At 35.1% G+C, this 26,996-nt stretch overlaps 2 protein-coding genes across 2 annotated transcripts in view; both read left to right on the top strand.

Moving 5' to 3' along the window:
• LOC123543466 (kynurenine 3-monooxygenase-like) lies at window positions 1-23,053 on the top strand. Its single transcript, XM_045329537.2, has 14 exons — window positions 1-286; window positions 6,309-6,378; window positions 6,685-6,872; window positions 7,378-7,426; window positions 8,146-8,233; window positions 8,531-8,699; window positions 10,087-10,280; window positions 14,845-14,902; window positions 17,301-17,390; window positions 18,042-18,099; window positions 18,860-18,942; window positions 20,925-21,026; window positions 21,728-21,787; window positions 22,610-23,053. The coding sequence occupies exons 1-14, from the start codon at window positions 254-256 to the stop codon at window positions 22,754-22,756; spliced, it is 1,389 nt and encodes a 462-aa protein (XP_045185472.2). The 5' UTR covers window positions 1-253; the 3' UTR covers window positions 22,757-23,053.
• Window positions 23,054-26,355: 3,302 nt separating this feature from the next.
• LOC123543449 (kynurenine 3-monooxygenase-like) overlaps window positions 26,356-26,996 on the top strand; it is a 29,008-nt gene continuing 28,367 nt past the window's right edge. Inside the window, exon 1 of the mRNA XM_045329524.2 lies at window positions 26,356-26,495. Within this exon, the coding sequence (XP_045185459.1) occupies window positions 26,439-26,495 (57 nt within the window). The 5' untranslated portion in view covers window positions 26,356-26,438. The remainder of the gene's footprint in view (window positions 26,496-26,996) is intronic.

The raw sequence follows: 26,996 nt of genomic DNA, 5'->3' as shown, positions 1-26,996 counted from the left end.
ATTGCACGCAGTTATATAAATTATAATGCTTATAAAACAAACTGTATCAACATATTGTTTTATAGGAAGCCGTATTAAGAATTTAGTTTGTTTACACACAATATCCCCGTGTTTTATCAGTTGTGACCATCTGTGTGAGGATAAAGCGGGAGTTACAAGACTCGAATCAACAGATCTGTATTTATGTGCAGTTCAATGTCATTAAGGATTTTAAAGTGACCATGTATTTGTGAACTCGCCAGGTGTTACAAAGATGAAGACTGTAATAGTTATAGGAGGTGGACTGGTGAGCATTTTACTATCATTTATCTTTGATTAACTGTGTTAAATATTTTTTTTTTTAAATTACAAATCCGGGAAGTCGCGTTACAACTTTGTTTACACGGGTGGTAAACGCGCAATCCAATTCCCACTGGGAATACGCTAAAAATGGGTTGCGCGACTTCCGGTGCTGGTGTTGCGCATCAATATATACAAAATCGAGGTAGGTGGGTTTTTGTTTTTGAAAATAATTACACATTTACGAGTGCTTTCGAAAAAAAGCAAAATGCTATTCGACACAAAAATGAATAAGGATCATATGTGTGAAATACCAACTTATTAATTTAAGAATCAGCTCTGTTATCACGAAAACTCTGATGGCTCGAGCTGTCAAAAAAGCATGGAATCATGAAAAATGCAAATTTTCTAACTCTTGTGCCTTCTTTCTTGAAATGTGACGCTTCGAATGATCAAACACGTGTAAAACAGTCATGAATATTACATACACTTGAACGAAATGTTGCTTTTGGGGGAAAGATTGGCAAAAAAATAATCGGGAATGTGGTTGCGCCCCGGGAATGGAGTTGCGCGTATACATTATACACATTATGATGTATATGAGCAACTCCATTCCCGGTGCGCAACCCCATTCCCGACGATTATTTTGTCAATTATATCCCCGTAAGCAGGATTTGAAACAAATAATTTTGATATTCGTTACTTTATAACAGTTGAGTTATCATAAAAAGCATCAGATGTCCTCAGATTAGGCATATGAGGTCAGAAACTGCCATTTTTGTTGATTTCATACTTTTTTCACGTTTCGTGTCGCCAGAGTTTTTGTGATAATAGAGCCGAATCATAAATTACAGACCAGATAGTTTACACATATGATGTATTATCATATCTGTGTCGAATAGCATTTTGCTTTTTTCGAGAAAATTTATTCTTGTCTCATACTAAGCAAAATCATAACTTCACATACCTCAATTTCGTCTTTTTTTACGCGCAACACCAGCACCGGACGTTGCGCAACCCATTTTAAGCGTATTCCCGGCGGGAATTGGATTGCGCGTTTACCACCCGTGGTTTATATAATTTATTGCAAAGGGCCATTGTTTGGGTGAAAATCAAGGGAGACAACAGTTTTTTTATAGCGGGTTCAGTTTGCCTCTGGTAGGGGAAGTACTTATTCTAATCAAAGGACTGAAAGTACTGGAGGATCGATTGTCTTTGAACAACACAGATTGTACAAGATTTCGACGATTAGCATTTATCATTTATCAGTTAACATTAGCTATTTGACATTGACGGAACCGGCTACCTAGCTACTGCCTTCTCCGCATGTAAAAATATGATTGTTTAATACATACTCCTCGTCAATTATTTCTCGAAACATATAATTTATTAGCCTATGATCTGTTATCCGTAATCTATACTCTGTGTACATATGAATTAAAATACTGCAAGTAAGTCAAGACAGAGTCCTTTGCAATATTTTGCGTGACCGATAACCCGCCATCAGTATTAGCCCGTAATTGCATTCATGAATACTTTTGACCGTTTAACTGAACTTGATGCTTTTAAGCATTTAGAAACAAATTATCGTTTGATTTACTAGTACGTAATATATTTTTCAAAAAATAAAACAACATTTCTATACAAATTTCCAAAATGAAGGTCTGTTAAGCCAGCGGAAGATGTCGTCCCTGAAATAATTTCTGTTCCGTTTTGAAAACGTTTCAGCACTTTATAAAAGTGTTATCTAATCCAGTCCATATCTAACCATCCTTGGACCAATATCTCTTTTATATAGGATAAATATCGTAAAATGATGTCAGACCTTTATAGTTTTGCTCACTGGTTTTAAGTCGGACCGATATCATGTTTAGGTCCGATATCGATCAGGTATCAAACCGTCTATCCGTCACTGGGGATACTGGAGGGAAGCGGGGGGGGGGGGGGGGGGGGGGGGGGGGGGTGGAGCCATCTTTTACGTAGTTCACTGTTATTGCCCAAAAAAATCATCAACGTTGAAATCGGCATGCCAAACAGCTTACATTTATTACATTTAAATTGCATTTCTTACGACATCTGGCCAATACTTGACCTTTGTTGTTTTTGATGTGTTTAACATATATGAATGCTTAGGTACTGACTGAGGGGATGTTTAATCATATCTTACACACATAACACTAAGCCTAATCGTTAATGGTGTGGGTCATATTTTTATATCGGTCAGACTGCTGTCAATCCGACTGAGTGACACATCTATGAATTAGGCGCGGAGAATAATCAATAGTAAAGTGTAACATGCTGTTCAAAGTGAACCTTTGATTTAAAAATAACGTGTAATGTTCCTAGCGCCGTCATTTCATTACTGTATCAACATTTTGATGGAATACATGTACATTTGTATTTAAACGCTACTGACGGAATGAATAATTAAGAAAAACCAAAACAAAACATCTATAAAATCGAACAAATATTTCTCATTCACAAATATTTACAACTCACAACTTTCCCGTGTCTCGCTATGCTATGCTACTATAATCGTAAATGTATTAGCCAGAATCCAAAATAGTCGTAAATATATAAGCCAATGAATCTATTTATATCTTCTGCGTTTGTCCGGTGACCAAGTTTTCGCGCATTAATATGATACTGCAGTCAGAACAAAAAACAACATATATGTATATTATACTGATAGAATTGACGTTCGACAGCTGAAAATACTGGTATCGTGGCAAAATAATTATATTTTGATGGTTAAATAAATGTATGGCACGGAACTATTTGTTTGTACATACGGCACTACTTTTGTTCGGTCTGCAGTAAGGAAAACTTGGATAGATTGAGGCAATCGATCCAAAAAGCTGCATAACGCTTCTGATGATATTTTTCATCTCAGTCAAAAGCAAAGAAATTATTTCAAAAACATTTTTTTTTCTGTCCTGTTGATACCACTACCTAGGGTGAATTCTGACAATGATTGAAAAAAAATATCGCTCACAGTTGGAACTGCAGACTAGCCTAGTCAGCATTTTTATGCCCCCAGACATTTATATATGGGCACATAGCGTTGCTGCTGTTCGTGCGTACGTCCGTAAGTCCCGTAATCTTATGTTAAGTATTTTTAAAATCTCATTTTCCTATCTAGGTTGCCCAACCAAGATAGCGTTATTTTAACATAAGTATAAATTTAATAAACACATTTTGCCTAAGTAATAATGTGAACATAGTCACTACTGTATTAAAATTGTCAAAGATTTGCATCGACAAGTACATATTTAGCCAAAATTAATTAGAAATGCAAGTTTATATAATTATTATTACCCCCCTTTGTCTTTCTTTGTTGCCCACCCCCCACCCCACCTCTCTCGAAATTTTGAAAAGTTCTGAGCAAATCAAAATCAAGTTTTAATGTACACATTACTTGCTTGCATATTTGGAGTACAAGTAGATGTGATCGAAGGTTCGGGGTCCTACCCGAGACTTGACAAAATGGTGTAGCTATATTTATCAAAAATCCGAGCAAATCCGGTCGAAATGTACGCACTACTCGTTTGCATAATTGTAGTACAAGTAGAGGTGGGGGTTCGAGGTATTTCCTGAGATATTTGAACACCCAGTAAGGCAAAATTCTAGTGTCATTCCGGACAAATAAATTAGAGCAAATCAGGTTGACAAGTTTATCCTTGGGCCTCAGGAATTATGAACTTACGGTGTATATGCCAAAAGGAACGTTTTTAGCTCGACTATTCATAGAATAGTAGAGCTATTGGACTCGCCCGTGCGTCGGCGTCCCGATTTGGTAAAGGTTTTGTATGTAAGCTAATCACTTGTGGGAATGGATTGAAACTTCACACACCTATATTCGCTGTGATAAACTGACTTACATTGCAGAGGATCCATAACTTTATTTTGCTTCTTTACAAAAGTATGCCCCTTTTTCGACTTAGAAATTTTTGGTTAAGGTTTTGTATGTATGGTATCTCAGTACTCACTAATTGGAATGGATTGAAACTTCACACACTTGTTCACTGTCATGATCTGACCTGCACTAAGCAGGTCCCATATCTCTACTCTCTTTTTTTTTCAAAATTATGCCCCCTTTTTCGACTAAGCTGTTTTTGGCTTTTGTATATAAGCTGGTAGATCTATCTCAGTATCCACTAATGGGAATGGATTGAAACTTCACACACTTGTTCACTGTCATGATCTAACATGCACTGTGGAGGTCCCATAACTCTGTTTTGCATTTTAAAATTGTTTGACCCTTTTTCGTCTTAGCAGTTTTTGGTTAAGTTTTGTATGTAAGCTGGTATCCCAGTATCCACTAATGGAAAAAGGATTGAAACTTCACACACTTGTTAACTGTCATGATATGACATGCAGTGCAAATGTTCAACAACTCTACTTTGCATTTTACAAAATTATGCCCCTTTTTCCACTTAGCAGTTTTTGGTTAAATTCTTATACACATGTATGCAAGCCATATCTCAGTACCCACTAATAAGAATGGACTAAAACTTAACACACTTGACCACTGTCATGAGCTGATAAGCACAGTGCAGGTTCCATTACCCTGTTTTGCATTTTTACAAAATTATGCATCTTTTTCGACTTTTGTATTCATTCAGTTGACAAGGCTGTTGAATAGTCGAGCGTTGCTGTCCTCCGACGGCTCTTGTTTTGCAATATTGTTAGCACAGCATAATGTAATTTATATTAAAAAATACACACTTAATTTATTATATATGTACTTTGAGAAACTAAATGTGATTTCACTGAATTTGGCGGCCTAGCGGCTTAGCGGTTCAGCTGTTGAGCGGCTATTCCGCTAGGCAGCTGGAACGGAATTTTTGTAGAATAATTAAAATGCTGTTTTGTGTGTTTTATTGAACGTAAATTAACTATATATATGACTGTTTATTAATTTCTTTGTTGTAAGTCTACTCTCAAAGGCTGCGTTGCATTTTTTTCCAAAGTTTATTAACATTCTCCCCTTATGCTTTATTGGGGTTTAACGTTTGTATTCATAGTTTCTTTTGCCAGGCCGCCATGTCGCTGGGCCGCTGGGCTGCTGGGCCGCAAGGCAAATTTTTAAGGAACATGTATTCATAGTTATTTTTATATTAATCTTATCACACAAACCCGATTTTTCTACAAGAAATACACGATTACGCCAGGCCGGTATGGGCCGCCAGGCCGCTAGGCCTCCAACTTCAGTGAAATCTAAATGTGTGACTATTTTTTGGGACTGCCACCACACAACAAACAAATACCTTAAACCAGTGAAAAATATCAAGGTCAGATATCATTTTCATGGTTGTGCATTTAATACATTGGACATTATAAACAGACGATCCTAAAATAGGCAGAGAAATTGTATATTACAGCAGCTACCACAACAACAACAGAAGATTTGAATTAACAATCTCCGACTCAATTTTATGTCAGATATTAGAGCTAGATCTGCTTGGACTAATAGTGCATGTTCATGAAAACATAGAAAAAAGTTGGGAGACAAATCAGAATAGGTCCTTGTATTTAATAAGTGTTTTGTTTGAGGAGAAATCAGAAATTTTGATCTTTATAGATATTTTAAATGCATCAGAAATTACTTTGCTAAAAACATACACTAAGGCAGCTGCTCCTGTGAGACTCAACATAGTTATGGCACTGAAATACATTGGATAATGGCGTTCTTTACTTTGTTGAGAGAACCTTGGTGCCCCCGATATGCCTTCTTGATCAATGATGCAGATTGTCGACTCTACATGTTTTGTTTTCATCTTCACAAGTTGTAAAGTAACATAAGTTTGACATAGACGTGAGAGTATCACGTTTTATGTTATTACAGTTTTTGTTTTCCATGCTGAAAAAAAAGCTAGATAGCATAAAATGTCATAATATCATATTGAATGTTAAATGTAAAATGGTAACTTACATACATTTTGGAACAGTAAAGAGTTTGACAAATACTTGGCACTTGCGCAAAATCTATCGAAATTATTTATATACTTTTGTAATTTGTGTTACAGGTGGGTGCTCTTCATGCATGTTTTATGGCGAAGCGGGGCTACAAGGTGGATATCTACGAAATGAGAGATGGTAAGAAAATAGAAACAGTAAATTAAGACGCCACGGAAATACTCTTTTGGTACCATATCTTAATTAATACAACTTCTCTTTTTTATGCAAATTTATAGTTAAAACCATGCTTGTCGTTCTTGGGGGTCTGCATTTATAAGTTATAACATATGATATAGTTCCCAGTAAAATCCGTCACACTATTAACCACTTTTGACTGTAAGCGTACAATGTCTGTTTTTACTGTTAACTTTTGTTACCTTGTACGTATAGTGTATAAAAATGTAACCGTGAAAAATCCTTTGTCATTTTATTATGTATCTTCAGACATCCGTACTATGGAGGTTGTTCGAGGGAGAAGTATAAATCTTGCGTTGTCTGTGCGAGGACGGGAGGCCCTGAGGAGGGTTGGAGTAGAAGATCAGATTGTTAAGTTCGGTATTCCCATGTATTCTAGGATGATACATGATAGGGATGGCAAACGACGACCTATACCGTACGGCAAAAAGGACGAGGTATACCGATATATTTTAGTGGTTCCTGAATAACTGCCAAATATTTAGGCTTTAAATTGTTTCTAAATCGTATTTTGACACTTGTTTCAAATGCAAATGATGCGTTCTGCTCACAAAAGGTTAGAGGGCAATGACAGTTACATACATGTTCATTACTAGACAGGGTCAGTAAAACAAAGCCTGCAGAATTTTCATTTTGTCGTGTTTGGCGACCTGTGGAGTTTCTACATTTTTGAAACTACAATACAATACGCTAATATTTGACCAAGAATCAATGAATTATTTGTATTTTAGTTTTGTTTACGCAGGCAGTCACGTTGTTTACAAAAATACATTATTTTCAAGTAAATTTATGAAAGTGTCAAGTGAAATAACCGTAAGTTCGGTTTATAAAAAAAAGTATCTACTTACATCAAAACTGTCTTATCTAATATTTGGAGAAAAGGCCAGTTACGGTCGCATATTGAGTAACTACTGTAATACCGCATGTTTTATTTTCTTTCAGTATATTATGTCTATTGACAGGAGGCATTTGAACGAAATTTTATTAACAGGTAAGTAATAAGTCTCGAACGATATCTTCATAATGTATGGTGGCATATTTCTGCCACGAGATAGCTAGGTAGCTGTCACGATAATTTGTAAACTTTCCAGGAAAAGTGTGCTTTTTTGAACACATTTCAGCAATACATAATAATATTTTCTAGATACATGTATTTTTATTTTATTTCCTGCAAATGTTTTAGCGCAAAATTTCGCGTTAATGCTTGGAACTGCCACGAGATGCTCGGTAACTATCACGATAATATTTTAAACTTTCCAACAATGTTGTGCATTTTTCTGAAAACATTATCACAATAAATTATTTTTTTCTCGATATGCTTTTTTATTTCCAGGAAACTTTAGGCTTTCAGAAAAGTTCGAAATATCAGTATAATTTCTGAAAGTATTGAGAAAGCTTATCTAGCAAATGGCAGTTGTGGGCACTAACACAAAAGGTTTCTAGAAAATAATGTAAATTATCGCAATAATATTTTCAGGAAACCTTCCACTATTGAGAAAATCTTTTCAGAAAACTTTGCTTTCTCAAGATAATTTTTTGAGGTATAGCGATAGCTACCTAGCTATCTCGTGGCAGAAATATGCCACCATAATAATGATAGTCTTTCAATTTTGTATTCTTTTCATGTACGATATGTTTTTTTTTTAGAATTTCATGACATTTGCGTTACATGTCAGAGTTTTAAGAGTTCGCTTGGTGTATCTATTTCAGAGGCAGAAAAATTCCCTAACGTGTCAACACATTTCGAGCACAAAGTTGTCGAGTGTAATTTCAGTGCGGGGACAGTAACTTTTCAAAAGTAAGAGTCGTTTTTTCATGCTTCGATTGTGTGATGATAAAGGTGTTTGCTTTAACGACGAAGCGTTTGCAAAAATATCGCCAAGTATCGCCTATAAAAATACTAGTATGAAAAGTGTTTAATGTTGTACCTTTCATAGCTCTGGTGGAAAAGTATCTTAAGCTTTCAACTCTAGCTTGATATCGGTATCCAAACGTCTGCCCATTTTAGACAAAAGATAATCACGTAGAATTTTTACATTTCAGTTTTTGACTACATAATCTAAACGAGTGAGATTATTGTTTTGTAAATATGCAGGAAAGACGGCAGTTCAGTGACAGTGACGGCGGATCTTATCGTTGGTTGTGATGGTGCTTACTCTAAAGTACGCCAGGAAATGATGAAAAAAACATTGTTGGATTATGAACAAGTTTTCATACCTCATGGTTATATGGAACTCAATATGCCACCAACACCGCAAGATAAGGTATTTTTATTTATTTTTATTTCAGTCTCATTCATGTACAAAGTAAACAACATAAAAAAGAAACATGACAGATAAAATATACATGACCATTCATTAATTGAATTATAAGAGACTTGTGCATTAAAAGAATTAAATAAAAGCTGCACAACTGATTTAATATCCCCGCATAAACACATATATATAATACAAATACATACACATATACATGCATGTATGTGGACCTGATACGATAACCTAGTTTTATAACCCCGAAGACACATGTGAAGTTTTAAATCAATATCTGCATTTGATTTGGTGATAGTAACTTGCACGCAAAACTTTAACCAAGATTTTCTTAGTCCAAAAGGGAGCATAATTTGTACATGTCAGAGTTATGGAACTTGACCCAATGAGGTTAGTAATTGACCTAGAAAAGAAAAAAATAAGTATATAACAATATACAACGCATGGATGCTTGCAGCCTATTATGGCCACATCATGTGCGAATTTAGGCAGAGTGCATTTAACTCTGAAAGACAGAACTTAATGAGTCCTCTGACATCCTCTATTACTTGCTTTCAACTTTTTAAGGCATTCATTCATTTCAGTTATGAAATGAAACCGTATTTTCCTCCCTATTTAGTGCACGTGCTATCTTGGATCACTTCCACAGATCTGATGTAGACAGAATTCAGCGTCCTCCTCTGTTTGTGTAATTGGGAGATATACATTCATGTCCACAAGGAAAAAAGACATTATCACATGATTACAAATCGCCGGTCCATAGTTTGTGAAATTGACCTGTTGTTAGTTCAACATAAAAATTTGTTGGGCTAAAGTCAAAACTTGAAGTAAATAGTTACGGAAATTACTTTCTGAATTCATGTAATAAAGCACTGATTGAATGGCTTGCCAACTGATAGTCAAAAATGTTACCCGAGGGCAGACTCCGGTGTTCATCAACAAGCCTTTCGAAGCGTAATACTGTATTACAAGTCAAGCTTAACAAATAGTACTTACATAGTTTCCCTGGACTGTAGGGATGGAAAATACAAACACAGAACACACAAATTGTTATATCACATTCCATAAAAGTTGTAACACAATGACTGTCGGTATCACTTTTAAAATCTCTACAACACCCGGGATATAAATCGACCGGGTACCCAACCGCACTTTTGCACTCGGGAAATCTGCAATTATAAAAATGAATGGGCAAAAGTTATACATTCTAATGTCTGTTTTTTTTCTTTGCCCTCTTATCACAGACGTGACATTTATCATTTATTGTATTCAGGCAAGGTAATGACTCTAATATGTTGATCATTTACTCAATGCTATACTTTTCCAACTTAATTCTGTACATGAATATAAATATGGTAATAATACTTGAAATGTTCTCTTTCAGTACGCGATGGAGGTGAACTACTTACATATCTGGGCGAGAAATGAATACATGATGATAGCCCTGCCCAACTACGACAGGTCATACACTGTTACACTCTTCATGCCTTTCGAGATTTTCAAGACTCTCACCACAGAAAACGCTGTGTTGAATTTCTTCAAGGACAATTTCGCTGACTCCATACCTTTACTAGGAGAGTAAGGTCATTTGTAGCATAACTTTTTATATGTAAAATCATTACTACCACATCTGATAAATACATGAGCAGGACCTTTTCATACATGCGCTAAGAGAAGCTGAAGAGGGGGTATAACCAATTCTCATATTTATTTTCTTCCAAATTGTCTGCGTCAGTCCGAGCACACGCTCAGTACTATAACTTGAAAGATATTGTGTAGCCACAGTAGTAATGACTCCATACCATGTCTAATGTTTGTCTATATTATTTCATATTTTTCAGCTTAAAAGATTGTGTTTGTTTCAATCGTTAATTTAGACGTATTGTGTTTTTTTTTATCTCGACCGCTCAAATCTATTGAAATCATTCCACAACCACCTGTGTTCTTTAAGTGGCCATTTAATTGACAACAGTAAGTTAAAACACGTGTGTCTGTCTGTCTCCCGGCCTAGAAGGTCAATTGCTGCGATTTCCGATGTGGCGGCCTTGCGTGGCAAGTGGAACATAAATAGTTTTGAATTGTATCATTCAGTACCTTCACGAGAGTTTTGTCCCTTAGTATATTTTTTACTTAAACTACAGAACTTTACCGTTTGTGTGTCCACCAAAGATGTTTATTACATTGAAAATTAGTTTGGTGGTGATGCTCCATTGTAAAATTAAATTTCTGTAAAATAACCTCGGTAGACACACTTAAATGCGTTTGTTGTACATGTTTTTGCACTGTACATAGCGGTAATGAAAAGAAAGTATATGACCCTTTGTAGACCTGGAGGTCTTTTTCTCCTAACAGATGTATGCAAATGATGTATTTATTACAGAGACATAAGCAAAACTATGATAAAGAGTAAATCATCCGGCCCAGCTGACCTATATCTGACAGGAAGGCTTTGTTTAGTCTAGGACTGATTATGCACGAGTTTACTCATGCAGTGTATGTATAATGTGCACCTAAAGAAAGACTTTTTGAAATGGCGTTGCACTGTGTGTCATTTCAAGCTGCAAACATGGGGGCCTATTCTTCGGGATAGAGGCATGGCGGGGTTGATCGTTGATATTGGGTTCAAAATATACTTTGGTCTAAATATTGTATCTTAAAAAGAACGTGCCAGGTAAACAACTACTTAGCGTAATTTCATCGGAGAGGTCCAATTCTTAAGCTTTAGAGGGCTTTAGTTTTTCAGGTGGTATCTCAACCTTTTTTATTTTCATCATGTTACATTTGGTCACAGGCTGGGGTAATTAGAAATTAACTAAAATATTAGCAATCTACGGAGATACCAAATACTCTTTTACCCTCTTGAAAAGCGGAGATACTAAAATATTAGCAATCAGCGAAGATACCAAATACTCTAAGCGGAGATATATAGTTTTGGCGATGTTCATGTGTCCGTCCGTCAGTCTGTCAACAACCATACCTTAGTAACGGTTAGTCGCATTGAACTGATATTTAGTTATTTCGTTTGTATTTACTCAGCGCTTCTACTATGTATTTTTTAAATCAAATACTAGTATATGTTACCAGAGTTTTAATGCACGGAAGGGCACCTTGGGTCTTCTTCCACCACCAAAGCTGGAAAGTCGCCATAGTTGTGACCTAAAATTTTGTCGATGCGACGTTAAACCCAACAAAAATGCACTTTAATTAATTGCTACCATTTTGTGTTTTCTTGAAAATCAAATGAGTATAACCAGAGTCTTTAACCTTTAGCCTGCTGGTGGCGAGTTATTCTGCCTTTGCGACCAGCGCAGACCATGATTAGCCTGCACGGTTGCACATCCGTGCAGGCTAATCATGGTCTGCACTGTTCGCTATTCAGTCAGTACAATTTCAGTGAACACCCCTTTGAATAATAAGTGGTATGGCCCAAATTGAATAATAGACCAGTTCATTTTAGAAATTTAGCAGGCAAAAGGTTAATATATTAACGCGACTACAACTTTTGTCTATCTGTCACAATATCTTTCTCTTTCCTTGTTAAGCCTGGCTTTCGGATCTTATCCTTTTTCAACATGTATAATATCGATATTGTAAATTGTAAAATGTAGTACGCACATATGTTTGAAATAAAATATGTTTAAACTAATATCTTTCTCACACTGAGTTGATATTTGAGCCGCACCATGAGAAAACCAACATAGTGCGTTTGCGACCAGCATGGGCCCAGACCAGCCTGCGCATCCGCGCAATCTGGTCAGGATCCTTGCTGTTCGCTAACAGTTTCGCTGATTGCAATAGGCTTTGAAAGCGGACAGAAATGGATCCATGCTGGTCGCAAACGCACTATGTTGGTTTTCGTATTGCGCGGCTCATTTAATGTTTACGAGTAATTTATAGCCATTAAACTGGTTAACTGACGTCACATGAAGACCGTATATGCTGTTCTCACAAGAGTTACTTTGTTTAATAGTGTTGAAAGTTTTTGCGAAAAAGATTCAGTGCTAATAATAGAGCTGTAAATTGAAGTTGTATTTTTTTTCAACTTCTTGTGTTTTTACTGCAACAAAAATTTCGAAAACATTTTTTCAGTTGATTTTGCCTTGCAGTCATGATTGTTGTATATGGTTCAGCTAAGAGATTGAGTACTTGTCCTCAAACGTTTCGTTCAGAAATAAGAAAGTTACACTGCTGTTTCAAATTTTAGTTTTATTTGTCTCAACCAAGTGATTATGATTAATTTGGCTAGACCAGTCATCTTGCTTAAATTCATCAAGATGAAAGTAATTTACATATTTACTAATAAAATCTACTTCTATGCATTGTTTTCCAGTGGAAAATCGTTATAGTATTATCAGAGCTGAAGCTGACACAGAGGGCCCCAAAGTACAATTAATTTCCCATAGGGTTACATACAAATATATCAATGCAAGGCTTTGACACAATGTTCTGAAGACAAATGCAAATACCTTCTCTTTAGAAATCTATCCAAGAGAAACACAAAAATCACTTTGAAGTGACCTGTTGACCTGCTACTTTTCTCCTCTTATCTGTCAGAATGAATACTGTTTTGCATTTTTACAAAGTGAAGCGGTCCAGCCTACTTTTTGTACAAATCCGCAGACAGTCATTTGCACAAGAAACCATGATTTTCCAAATTTTTTTTACCCCTTTCTCTTCATTTACATCAGATCTATAAAATTTGGCTACTTTCAGAAGCTCAGAATATCTATTTACAATCAAATCCATCATGAAATGAGGGACCTCTTTTCTCTCGGATACACTTCCTTTAGTTGGGTAACGAAGGGCAGGTAACTGTACCTTGTTACCAGAGTTGTATAAAGGACAATAATCAGTGGAGGATAATTTTCAACAGTTAACATTCACACCGGAGTTATTTCCCTTAAATCAATGTAGACATTTCTGGTTTTATGTGCACATCATTCTCGCATACCTGAAGCCTACCGTGGTTTCCTTGTTGATCCTCTGGCACATTTCGCCCAAACTTTTAGTTTGGTTACATTACAGATAAAAAGTTTCAGTCAGTCGGAAATATTAGACTGACATGTATTTGATAATGTCAGATAATCAAAGTGAAAAATATTGTATCACTGAAAACATTAAATAAAAAAAAACCCTGTTACTTTTACCCACTTAAGTCAAATATCATTAACCCATGAAAATCAGATTGAACATTTTCTTTCGTGACTACTTCTTTCGTGAAAGTTCACTCTGTGAAAGAGACTTTGACAAATATATTTGTTTTCACTTTTTCAATTTTAATTGATTTAGAACGATTCGTTTCGAAATCTGATAAGTATTTTGTTAAAGCGAAATTACATTCGAAAAAAAAAACAAACAAACAAAAAAAAAAAACAACAAACAAACAAAAAACAGACTGTTACGATATTTCGAAACGTTAAACAAACTATTCCGATTAAAATCGAAAGTAGGACTACACGCAGTATAATTAATTTTAATTATACGCAAGGAGACTGTAGCAAATAAGACAAAATTACCTCAAACGTTTACATTCTATTTCAATATGGAGGAGTACGTAGATAGAGAGATAGATTAAAACGTTTTCAAATATTAAAACTATATTTTCAGTTTCTTACATTAAGCTGGTTTTATATTTAGAGTCGTAACTCATTGAAAAGTATAAAGGTTCAATATATGTATCGGGAAATAAACCGAGGAAAATGCGCCCCTTAATTCTCTGGGTCGGGGTCACATCGACAGGGTAGGGTTATTTAACATGAATAGGGCCACTTTTATACTGGGTCGTATAAAGGACCCATGATATATGAATTTTACGCCATTTTTGTAATAAATTTTCTACTTTATTGAACTGAAATAGTGAATGACGCAATTCGTTCAACGTGAATAAAGTACAGTAATATCCGTTGTATTTGTGAAACTTAGCCATATATGTTTTAGTCGTCTTTTTTTACATTTTCTGAAAATATATCTTATCTGTCGCCACGCCATAACCACTTGAAGTTACCCACCAGCCCTGGCATGGACACATCACTCAAGGAAAACCACAATATCGGTTTCATTTTCTTTAAAACTGTTCAAACAGTGTCCATGCCGAATAATTATCTGCGTGATTCCAAATGACGTGCTTCTTTTTATATTTTAGGAAAGCACTCATCGAGACTGTGATTAAGAACAAGGCCTTGCCAATGGTGACAGTGAAGGTCAGTATATTCGAACACATCTACAGGCCAGATTTTAGCCCTTACCTGCTAAATTTCTAAAATGAACTTGTCTATCTTTCAATACGGACAGTACCATTAACTGTTATAAGGGGTGCTTACCAAAACGAAACTGACTGAATGGCGAACAGTGCAGATCATGATCAGACTGCACGGATGTGCAGGATGATCATGATCGACACTGTTCGCAAAGGCAGAATCGTGTCCAGCATGATAAGGGTTAATAAGATCGGCGAAGAGATCTTCATAGCATAAAACGCAACCATGATTGTTTGTTCATGAGAGATTATGAAATGTGCAACACCCCTCACGCCCCCCTAGCACCGGCTAAATCGGACACCAAATGCACTCCATGCTCTCAATTGGCCGAAAAATAACAACACTTTTTAGTCCTACTACTCCCGCACGATCATTTAAACGACAGCATGTTTATATTATCGTTTGATTGTTATGATTCTCCTGCATCGTTGAACTCAAAAAGGTTGTCAGTGATAGAAGTTAGGTGCAAAACGTTAAGGCAATATAAAAATATTTTCTGTACTGAAACGTTTTAATGGAGAAAACATCATAATTATCAAACATGGTATCGTTCGAGTTACATTGCGGGATTTATACTCTTAATGCAGTTAACATCCTGATATATTATTGCGGATGTGTACATAACAGACGAGATATTTTGTTTCGTTTCTCGCCCCTCTCTCTCTCTCTCCCCCCCCCCCCCCCCCGCCCCCAACGCGGCTACTTTGTCAGCCTGAATTCTGTCATTTGCACCCAATCTTGGTTTTGTGTTACACATGTTTGCGTAAGTATATTATACTTATAGATTTTTTCTTACGCCTTGGTATAGAAATATCGACAAGTCAGACGTATTTCTTTTCATTCAGTTGATCTACTAAGAAGAAGCTATTTCACGACGTACTTTCGGATATTGCTTGTAATTATTTATACTTTTTTTTCGCACTAACATTCAGGTACGTGCAAAAACGAAAAACAAGCAATTGTATTGCGTTAAATCTTTACATATGAACGTTATCATATTCAGCAGATAGGAATTCTAGAATTCGACCTATTAGTACATGACAAGGTTGTGGTGTCTCGCATTGTTTCCGGTAATCAAAGGATATGTGTATGGGATCAAAATAAAACGAATTTTAACTTCAACTATTCACAATGCATATTAGATAACTAGTCAACTTGAAAGTACACGGCCCATACTAATCAACGTTTAAAATGCGAAATTTAGACTGGAATGGGGTGCAGCGTATGTTCTCCGAGACTATTTGGTAAACGACATTGTGTCTGAAATCATTAGTCCTCCACCTCTGATTCATGTGGGGAAGTTGCCAGTTACTTGCGGAGAACAGGTTTGTACTGGTACAGAATCCAGGAACACTGGTTAGGTTAACTGCCTGCCGCCGATAGCTTATGCGAAAACAGCCATAAAGAACCCGGATGAATTTATTAGTCCACTACTGGTTGAAAATTAGTTTCGTTCTGTCATTCCGTCATTTCGTCCGTCCGCAATTTTTCTGTCCGGTTCATAACTTTGTCAATCATTAAGGGATTTTATTATTACCTAGCACAAATGTTTCCCATGATGAGACGACGTGTCATGCTCAAAACCCGGACCCCTGGCTCAAAGGTCAATTCGCAAATGGAGGTCAAATGTCAACAGGGCTTTTTCATGCCCGGTCCATAACTCTGCCATCCATGAAGAGATTTTATCATTACATGGCACAATACGTCATAATAAGACGATATGTCATGCACAACTTTCAGACCCATAGCTCAGAGGTCAAGGTCACACTTGGCAGTCAAATGTTAACATGGCATGAACAGGGTCTGTTCTGTGTACGGTTCCTAAATCTGTCATTCATTACGGGATTTTGATATCACTTGGCACAAATGTTTCCCTCGGTGAGACGACATGTCCTGCGCAAATCCCGGACCCTAGCTCAGAGGTAAATGTCATAGTTGGAAGTCAAAAATTCAACTGGGCTTTTTTCTGTCCGGTCCATAAATCTGTCACACATGAAGGGATTTAACTATTACTTGTCACAAATTTTCTCCATGATAAGACGACGTGTCGTGCACAAAACCTGGACCCCTAGCTCAGTGGTCAAGGTCACATCTGGAGGTCAAAGGTCATTGTTATTGTATCTGATAAACAAGTTTTCTTTATGTTGTTTATGTGATTAGACATAAATCAACTGATATTTTGTTGTGGTTATTATTATTACTATTATATGTCACAATTTTTAACCTTTAAAGATTATTAAAGGTGATATACCTCAGTCAAAAAGTCCATGAACTCCAGTAGTTTTACTCCGATCTCTTTTATTTGTAAAAATCAAAATCAAGCTTTACGTTTATATTTCAGTGTTCCCCGTATCATGTGAAAGACAGAGTGGTCATAATGGGGGATGCTGCCCATGCCATGGTGCCTTTCTACGGACAGGGTATGAATTGTGTACGTATGTTTAACAATTCACTTGGTTCTTATCTATTCCTTCATTTGTAACTTAATAACCTGGAACGGTAGACCAATTTTATTAAAGGTTTTTACTTAAACATTGTATTATTATTATACTAATATGAATACATGGAAATGCTTTGATAAGGGTATTCATCAATATGATTCATTATTCCTGCACGTCAGATCTAAATTGGTATTTTCCCTTAAAAACTATAACTATTAAAATCGATGACTTATAGCGTTTATATATCGCTTATACATATACATGATATTGTGCAGTATATCTAATAATGACAGATTAGATCAGAATTAAGATATCCTTCAAACATCATTGTTAATCAGTTATCAAAGTGCAAAAAAAATATATATTTATGGAATGAGGGCATGATTTAATCTTGACACAGATTTGGTAATGAACTAATTATGAACTAATTTTACAAGACACATAAGATCAGTCTTATATCTGGTGCATATTTTGTAAAACAAAAAACAACCTTGCGTGGAAGCTTAAACAATATTCAGCAATCAGTGATCCCGGTTTTCCTGTCAATGAGATTAAAGGGTTTCAGCTGCATGTTACATGATATGGTGTCAAGCGCATCCCTAATTCGGTGAATATGTCCATTAATATTTACTATATTTTAGGGGTTTGAAGACTGTATTGTGTTTGCTGATCTTCTGGATAAACACGAAGGTGATTTTGGTAAGTCATCCTCCGATTTGTATGCGATAGTTCGAGATAAAATAGATATAATATTTTAGGACTTGTAAATTCAGCTTAATTCCTTAGTCGGTTACTGGTCAAGTGGAAGGCCATAGAAAGTGATCAACGCAAAAATTATTTATTTTTGTAAACAACCTTGACCAAGACGAACGCAAGCGCCTACTAAATATAGATGTGTCAATCTCTAAATGAGAAGTTGATATACGTAGGTTGATCATCTGTAAACATTTTTTCTTATGAAAAAACTAGTAATATTACTAAACAAACTAGAATTAATTAATAGATACTAAGCACATTGTTTTTCTTTAGTATAGATCTAATCATAAAATAAAAAATAAAATACTGCTTGTATGATGATACTGGTAAATTATCCAAGTCAATAATCCTGACTGCATGCCTTTTTCTTAACCCACTCCTCATTTTTATATCTTTCATACAATAAAAATGCACTTGTTGATGGATATTTAGAGCAACCTGTCTGCTATATTTTTCTACTACAGTTTCTATTTGTGGCGGACCTACTTGGCAGTGTATGACTCTGGCTTGTTTTGTATTCTTCTGCTTCCATGAAATTTACTCTTAACTTTTAATTTTTGGTCAGTTCCATGAACTTGGATATGCACCTCATCATTTAAAAGTAACTGTTTAATATCTTATCGCTGTATTGATACATGTAATTTGGTATATATAGTTATGTACGATATATTTTAACGAAAATGACAAACTGTTTCCATTAAAGCTGCTACATTAAGCGAGTTCACGAGTTACCGGTCCATAGACGCCAAAGCAATGTGTGACCTGGCTTTCTACAACTACATTGAGGTAAGATAAAATACCAGTATTATCTTGCTTTCTACAAACTACATAGCGGTCTAGTCAGACATAGTACCAATATTATCATGCTTTCTACAAACTACGTAGTAGTCTTGTCGGATATAGTACCAATATTATCTTGCTTTCTACAAATCACATAGCGGTCTAGTCGGATATAGTACCACTATTATCTTGCTTATTATCTTACAAACTACATAGAGGTCAAGTCTGATATAGTACCAATATTATCTTGCTTCCTACAAACTACATAGAGGTCTAGTCGGATATAGTACCACTATTATCTTGCTTTCTACAAATCACATAGCGGTCTAGTCGGATATAGTATCACTATTGTCTTGCTTTCTACAAACGACATAGCGGTCTAGTCGGATATAGTATCACTATTGTCTTGCTTTCTACAAACTACATAGCGGTCTAGTCGGATATAGTATCACTATTGTCTTGCTTTCTACAAAGTGCATAGCGGTCTAGTCGGATATAGTATCACTATTGTCTTGCTTTCTACAAAGTGCATAGCGGTCTAGTCGGATATAGTATCACTATTGTCTTGCTTTCTACAAAGTGCATAGCGGTCTAGTCGGATATAGTATCACTATTGTCTTGCTTTCTACAAAGTGCATAGCGATCTAGTCGGATAAAGTACCAATACTATCTTGCTTTGACAAATTTATTTTTTCTACAACATCATTTATATATGATATGATACCAATATTGCACTATTTTCACAGCTCCACTGAGGTCAGACCCTTATTATCATTATAGATCAGACACATTACTGATATTATCCTGCTTTCTGCAACGTGTATGTCGGATATAATGCATCTAACCTGATACAATAGTACCGACATTATTTTTTTACTTTCCACAACAATATTGGGTCATATATAATTCACTTATTACCTTGCTTTATAGTCAGTATGATAAAGATAGTAACTTAGGATAGCGGGTACATTTTTTTTGCAATCTCGCCAGGCATATGTATGTTTTTACAACACAGAAAGTGACGTCAATCGACCTTCAGCTATTTTAGGAAGTAAAGAAATGAAAGTTGAAAACGAAAGTCGCCTTTGGACTGGTCGATAGTAAGGGACACACGACCTCGACAAGGGGTCACGCGCAGGGGTCACCCCGTCAAAATGTATGCGCGTGCTTCTTTCTTTTTTTATTTGCTAATAGGGAGTCAATTTTCAGCAGTTTATAACGATTTGAAATTACCTGGGCTTTAGTACGACATGTCAGCTTTTCATCTACGAAAACGTATTTGAGCTTGGGATAAACACAAATCCTTCAGGGGTCCGTTACGAAGCAAGGGTACATAGAGATTTTTGGATCTTCGTCAAATCGCTCAAAAGGTCCTTTTTGATGTTGTCTGAAAGTGTCAGTATATACCTCGGATGTAAGATATTTCCGTATTTGAAAGCTGTAGACCCAGACATTTCAGAAATAGTTAAAAAATGAATTTCGTGTAATAAATGTTGATTCTACGGAAGCGTGAAAGGGTCATCAGAGGCTAATACGTTTAATTACGTTACATGTGCGGAAAGGATATCATTCCGATCAGATATGATATTCATAATATAATTATCTTGCTTTCTAGTCATATCTTTTACTTCATTTATCTTGCTTTCTTGAAATGAAATCCGTTTCGAATGTTATTGATGACATTATCTTTGTTTTCTACATCTATATTAAGGTCAGATATATTACTGACATTGCCTTGCTTTCTGATAGATATCTACACTGCACAACTACAAATGAAAGGTCTAACATCAGTCTATGTCGATAAATATATATGTACAGTATTTCATTGGGTAAAATATAGCTTATAATATTATAGATGAGACTGTATTTGAATTATTCCCCACTGGAAGAGTTATTGTCTTCACCTACATAAAACATTGTTATTTGCTGAGATTTATTCTGTGTTCTTTTATTGGAAACTGTTTCATGTCCATTCTCCTTTCTTTCAGATGCGTCAATCAGTTAATTCTCGCCTGTTTCTTCTGCGAAAGAAGGTTGACAATTTTCTGTTTTGGTTGTTTCCGAACACATGGATCCCACTGTACACAACGGTTAGAATATTATAGCGTTATTTTCGCTGTATTGCTAAAATGTACTTTAAAATCACAATTGTAATTTATGTTAAAGATGCTGGAATTATTAAACAAAAGTTAATGACTTCTTACACCACATTCCCTATCAGATTTCAAATATCACAAGTGTTGGAAAACCTATATTTGTTTAGATAAACAGCGATGAATTGCAATATTCTTATAATTGCCGTACCAAATGGTAGAAACGTATTGCGCAGTTGACCGTTTTCGTTACTTTCCTGTCTTCCGGTCCGGAACAAGCCATGTTTTATGAATCCGCATAAACAATTGCAAATTACTATCATGTACACAAAATGCATACTGGAAAACGACGACATTACATTTGAAAAATGATAAAAACTATATTAAGGTAACAAACAAACAAATTTTTATGCTTGAACTATGGACTTGAATATGCTAGACGCGATATTTTACAATTTGTTTTAGAAATATGTAGTGTATCGAAATGACGTTGATATTAAATCACTGATATATAATACATATACATTGTTCTTTCTAGTCGGAGAAGAACGCATTTAATAACTACCTAACGCATTTTTGTTCAATTCGCTGTCCTGTAATTGCTTGTATAGATAAAGCAGACGACTGGATTTAAAGTTTTGTGGGTGTACATGTATATAGAGAAAGAATGATCTAAGCTGTTTAAATAAATTTTGCAGGTGTCGTTCTCGCGGAAAAGGTATCACGAGTGCATAAAAAACAAAGAATGGCAAGACAAGGTAACTACAATTTCAAGTTTTGAGACGCACCATGAGAAAACCAACATAGTGCTTTTGTGACCAGCATGGATCCAGACCAGCCTGCACATCCGCGCAATCTGGTCAGGATCCATGCTGTTCGCTTTCGAAGCCTATTGCAATTAGAGAAACCGTTAGCGAACAGCGTGGATCCTGACCAGACTGCGCGGATGCGCAGGCTTGTCTGGATCCATGCTGGTCGCAAACGCACCATGTTGGTTTTCTCATGGCGCGGCTCTTTTTATTTGTGTGCAGCCAGAAGGATGACTGTATCAATTTTGTTATACCATATTACGAAACACTATTTATATGAATAAAGACTTAACGTTCATTAGGTCTTAAAGTGCACAAATAATTGCAGTAAAAGATATGATTTTTGGTTGCGTGTTTATCCCGCTACCAAAGTTACAAGTGTATTTCTAACAATCATATAGCATCTTTATTTTATTCCGAATCACATCCAAAGGATGTTCATGTGCTACACAAAATAGTCCCATTCATGGACAATGCAGATGAATTATCAATGAACAAGCAGTTCTTATTCAACCTGTATCCATTCACACTGAGCATTTAGACTATATAAGATCTATCAATGATAAGGTATTCCAGCCCATGGTTACATCACAAGTTAGGTCAGGCAGAGTTCATCTTAGATATGAGGCACATGAAATTTGTATTTGTTTCTCATTCATGTATATTCATAGACTGGCATTTAAACAGAAAATAAATCTAAGGCTTTGATTATTTTTTCGACGAGTTGCACTTATTTTTCAGAGATATTAGTCACTTCAATATATATTTCAGGTGATTCAAAGGGCCATGTATCTTTCCATTCCCACATTTGCAGTTGCAGGATATTATATTTACAAGTATCTCGAGCGGTTGGATGTTCCTATTTACGAGAAACTCGTGCAACTGGCTGAAAACTTTCGGCCTGATCAAAAGTGGTGATGAAATGCGGGAAACGAAGTGACATATACAAGAAGAACTCTGATAAAGAATTTCATTATTTTTGCCAAAGAAATATGTTTTGTTGTTGTATCAACCTATTAACCTGGTGTTGAAAGGTTTAAAACATGTAGCGTGTACATTTTTGTTTAGAAAAAAGTTTTCAAGTGCTAGGTTTCGGGTTAGGCCATTTTTATTGTTATATATACATGTTAATACATGTTCATCGTGCTTGAATTATAATATGTTATCTATGAGTTGATACCAGTTGTATAATTTATCTAACAAGGTAGCAAAATCTGTTGTTATTTCTTCCTTATATAATAACGCCCATATATAGCCAGTTAAAACCAGTGCCCAGCAGCATGGTTTGGTAAAGAGTAATTGCAAGATGTATTCTTGGAAACCTTTTGATGCCCTCTTTACATTGCCTATGTTTGTGAAGTCCATCTTTTACCCTATTACATTGCCGTATTTAAGCCTGATCTCAGTGGATAATGTGTCTCCAATAATTTCATCCAAACGAAAATAGATGCGTTGCGATGTAATTATTACAAAAACACTTGCCACCCTTTGTACGAAATTTTAATTGAATTTCCAAGAACGCAATGAAAACTAGAACAAAACCTAAAAATGAATAATTCAATAATAAAGAACGCAACGTCACAGTATGACGAATTTTTAAACAGGAAATCAATAGGCTACATTTATTAATATATATATATATATATTTATTTTATAAATTGTATAGAAATATTCATTAAATTATGGTCTGATGGCTCACAGACTGGTTCCTAATGTTAACGTTGGTTCATGTATGTACCATAGAAATGTCATGTATAACTGTACCATCAGTATTTCATTGTTTTAAAAACACAACTTTCTTAATATTTTAGAGCCATTTACGAAACACAGATATGACATGAAATACCAGTAAAAGTACTCTCAACGGAATGTTAAGTTATTCTTCGATAACATTATCCTTAAACGAAATATAAGTAAATACTTATCAAAAGGTTTATTTTATCATCTAACTTTAGATGGTTCAGTCTTCTATCTTTTAATATTTGCACTGACAAAAGTTCAGGATAGTTCGGAGGAAACATGCGCGGGGTATTTGCCACTTGCTTTAAAACGTAAGAGTTAAGCCAATGACGTCAAATACATGTTTGGCAGAAAAGTGAGCGTTGAACAGAGATCTCCATTAAGATTATGTTTTACAATTCCGTTTATTTTGGTACACTCTTCGTAACATGAATCGTCATGTTGGACACTATGTAAACAACTTATATTTACATGATATCTTAACACATACTACAAAAACATAAAATGTGGCTGTCAAAACAATACAGTTCGCTATGGGCCTATACGTCTTCTTTTAGCAAATCTATAGCAAGTCTCTAGGGCATATATAATGTAAGCATTGCAAAGATAAATAAGGTTGTGTATATTTCAAATGCTGTGTTGAATAGATGTATCTTGTACCTATGTTACTGTATATAGTAACAAAAATGGCGCTGTTTTGCGTTATTATGGGCTACGTCCACATATCACCACCTATTTACAAACCCGTTCCATGTAAAATCAATTTCTATGTTACTATATAAAGTAACAAAAAAGGCGCTGTCCTTGCGTTATTATGAGCTACGTCCACATATGACAATCTATTTACAAATCCGTTCCATGTAAAATCAATTTCTATGTTACTATATATAGTAACAAAAATGGCACTGTTCTTGCGTTATTATGAGTTACGTCCACATATCACCACCTGTTTACAAACCCGTTCCATGTAAAATCAATTTCTATGTTACTATATAAAGTAACAAAAATGGCACTGTTCTTGCGTTATTATGAGCTACGTCCACATATGACCACCTATTTACAAACGCGTACCGTGTAAAATCAATTTCTATGTTACTATATATAGTAACAAAAATGGCACTGTTCTTGCGCCATTATGAGCTACGTCCACATATTTACAAACCCGTTCCGTGTAAAATCAATTTCTATGTTACTATATACAGTAACAAAAATGACACTGTTCTTGCGTTATTATGAGCTACGTCCAGAAATCACCACCTATTTTCAAACCCGTTCCATGTAAAATCAATTTCCATGTTACTATATACAGTAACAAAAATGGCACTGTTCTTGCGTTATTATGAGCTACGTCCAGAAATCACCACCTATTTACAAACCCATTCCATGTAAAATCAATTTCTATGTTACTATATAAAGTAACAAAAATGGCGCTGTTCTTGCGTTATTATGAGCTACGTCCACATATTTCCACCTACTTACCAACCCGTTCCATGTAAAATCAATTTCGATAAATTTCAGTCAGTTTTTGTTGCCATAATCCCATTATAACCACTAAATGCATTAGTTGTTGACTGTCCTGTGCCATTAGCAAACGAGGTCCAAAGGTTGTATCCGCTTTGAAGTCTTTGAGGGTATTTTCCCATAATCACACAAGCTAGACAAGTGTAAACATTTAAGTTAAAAGTTGAAATTAACGACAGTTGACAGAAAGGGATGCTGGACAAATTCATAATTTCTTTATGAATCGTAATATCATTACGCAGATAGCAAAGTATTTTGTAATAAAAACATACGCATAAAATATCAAAACACACTTGTATCATTGTCCTGAGATGTTTTAGGACAGTTCTCATATACACCGAGTCAAAGTTAAGCTAATTTCTATCGACAAAACATACACATCTTCATCGCCAAATAACTCAAATGACACGAAGTACATAAATTAACAAACACGACTGAGTAACACTATTTTAAGTAATTGTTGAATAAAAGGAACGGCTGCACAGCCGATGTACCAGAAGCTCTTTATCTTTCAGTAATATTTGAAAGTTTGCTGTATGTTTACGTGAAAATAAGAGCCGAAACACACTTTTGCATCTAATGCGTAGTTGTAGCACTGGAGCATCAGATATCATGATCTGAAGGACATTTTTCCTTCAAATTGAAATCTAAAATTAAAAACTGAACCTGAAACTCCGGGCAAAAAATATCCCCGCAATTAAGCACTATTACTTATAAATAAAGACAAATAAACCTTAAGTAAATAATTATTAAAATGAATCAGAAAGTAATATGATTTTTATCTCAACATTTTTTTTTAAATTTTAGCAACACATATTATGTAACTAACTGTGAAATTAAATGATATATGAAAAACAGTTATGATTTAAATTTAACAGTTAAATTTATCAAAATTATTGTTTTTGGTATTGGAAGGGAACATGTTATCTCAAATTATGCGAAAATTAATAAGAAATTATTTAATTATTGTAATTTTTGAAAGTAAATCGGCGAGTTGATGAAGCATTTATCTATAACAAGAAATTAAACAATATTGTATAAACAAATACTGTTACAGAAAAAAGTTATTTAGGCCAAGGAATGCCTTCCATTTGAGAAGGACACCAACACCTCTTTCTGGTGTACGAAAATGTGGAAGTAACGTAAGTTATGAAATGTATCTATATTTAGACAATCAATATGATGTGACCTGTATCGGCCTTTGAGGTAATTTACCATGCATTGCACAGGCATGACCAATGAAATAATTCAAAAGAAAGGATTCGTATGCGAAAAATTATAAAGACGCCTTTTGCGCATTAAGAGTCATTCTGAGACTGGAAGCGAAACAAGTGACAAGATGTCTAATCCTAATAGTAAACAATGGAAAAAAATTGTGGTTATTGGAGCTGGACCGGTGAGACTGTGTTTTAGATATTCATGAATAAGTTAAACTCATAATATTATGTACAATTCTGATTTCAGGTTTTAATACGTATATATAATTAAACAGTTTCTAAATTAGACAAAATAGAGAAAACAAATGGAGCAGATGTGTGCAGCTTTTATCTAAATTTTTCAAATATTCCCTTTTTACCCGTGAGACTGTAAGGAGATTGTAAAGCCCTGTAACTAATATGACTTCTCTTCAATATTTTTTTCAAACATATTGTTTCATATAATCGACTTAAAATAATACTTGTCAATCTTAAATACATGTATTAATTAAGACGTGTATAAAATTCATTTTAGGATTCTGCAAATTTTCATTCTTACCTTGATTTTTCGTTACGAATTGTCAAACTTTCCATAATATTATTTGCTATTCTCTACTCGTTATGTTTTTACAATATTTTAAGTGCACATATTCCACTTCGGTTGTTTGTTTTATTAAGTATTGAGAGATAGAAAAATAAAT

This window comes from Mercenaria mercenaria, chromosome 1 (assembly GCF_021730395.1).
Source record: "Mercenaria mercenaria strain notata chromosome 1, MADL_Memer_1, whole genome shotgun sequence".
Classification (NCBI taxonomy): Eukaryota; Metazoa; Mollusca; class Bivalvia; order Venerida; family Veneridae; genus Mercenaria; species Mercenaria mercenaria.
Note: the sequence above shows the minus strand (reverse complement) of the source record. Positions and strands in the feature narration are given on the sequence as shown.

Bases quoted from the DNA above. Each gene is read 5' to 3' on its own strand.
- LOC123543466 (XM_045329537.2), top strand. From the start codon at position 254: ATGAAGACTGTAATAGTTATAGGAGGTGGACTG. The intron at 8,234-8,530 runs GTAAGAGTCGTT...GTAAATATGCAG, and splicing joins GGGACAGTAACTTTTCAAAA to GAAAGACGGCAGTTCAGTGA. The intron at 8,700-10,086 runs GTATTTTTATTT...GTTCTCTTTCAG, and splicing joins CACCAACACCGCAAGATAAG to TACGCGATGGAGGTGAACTA.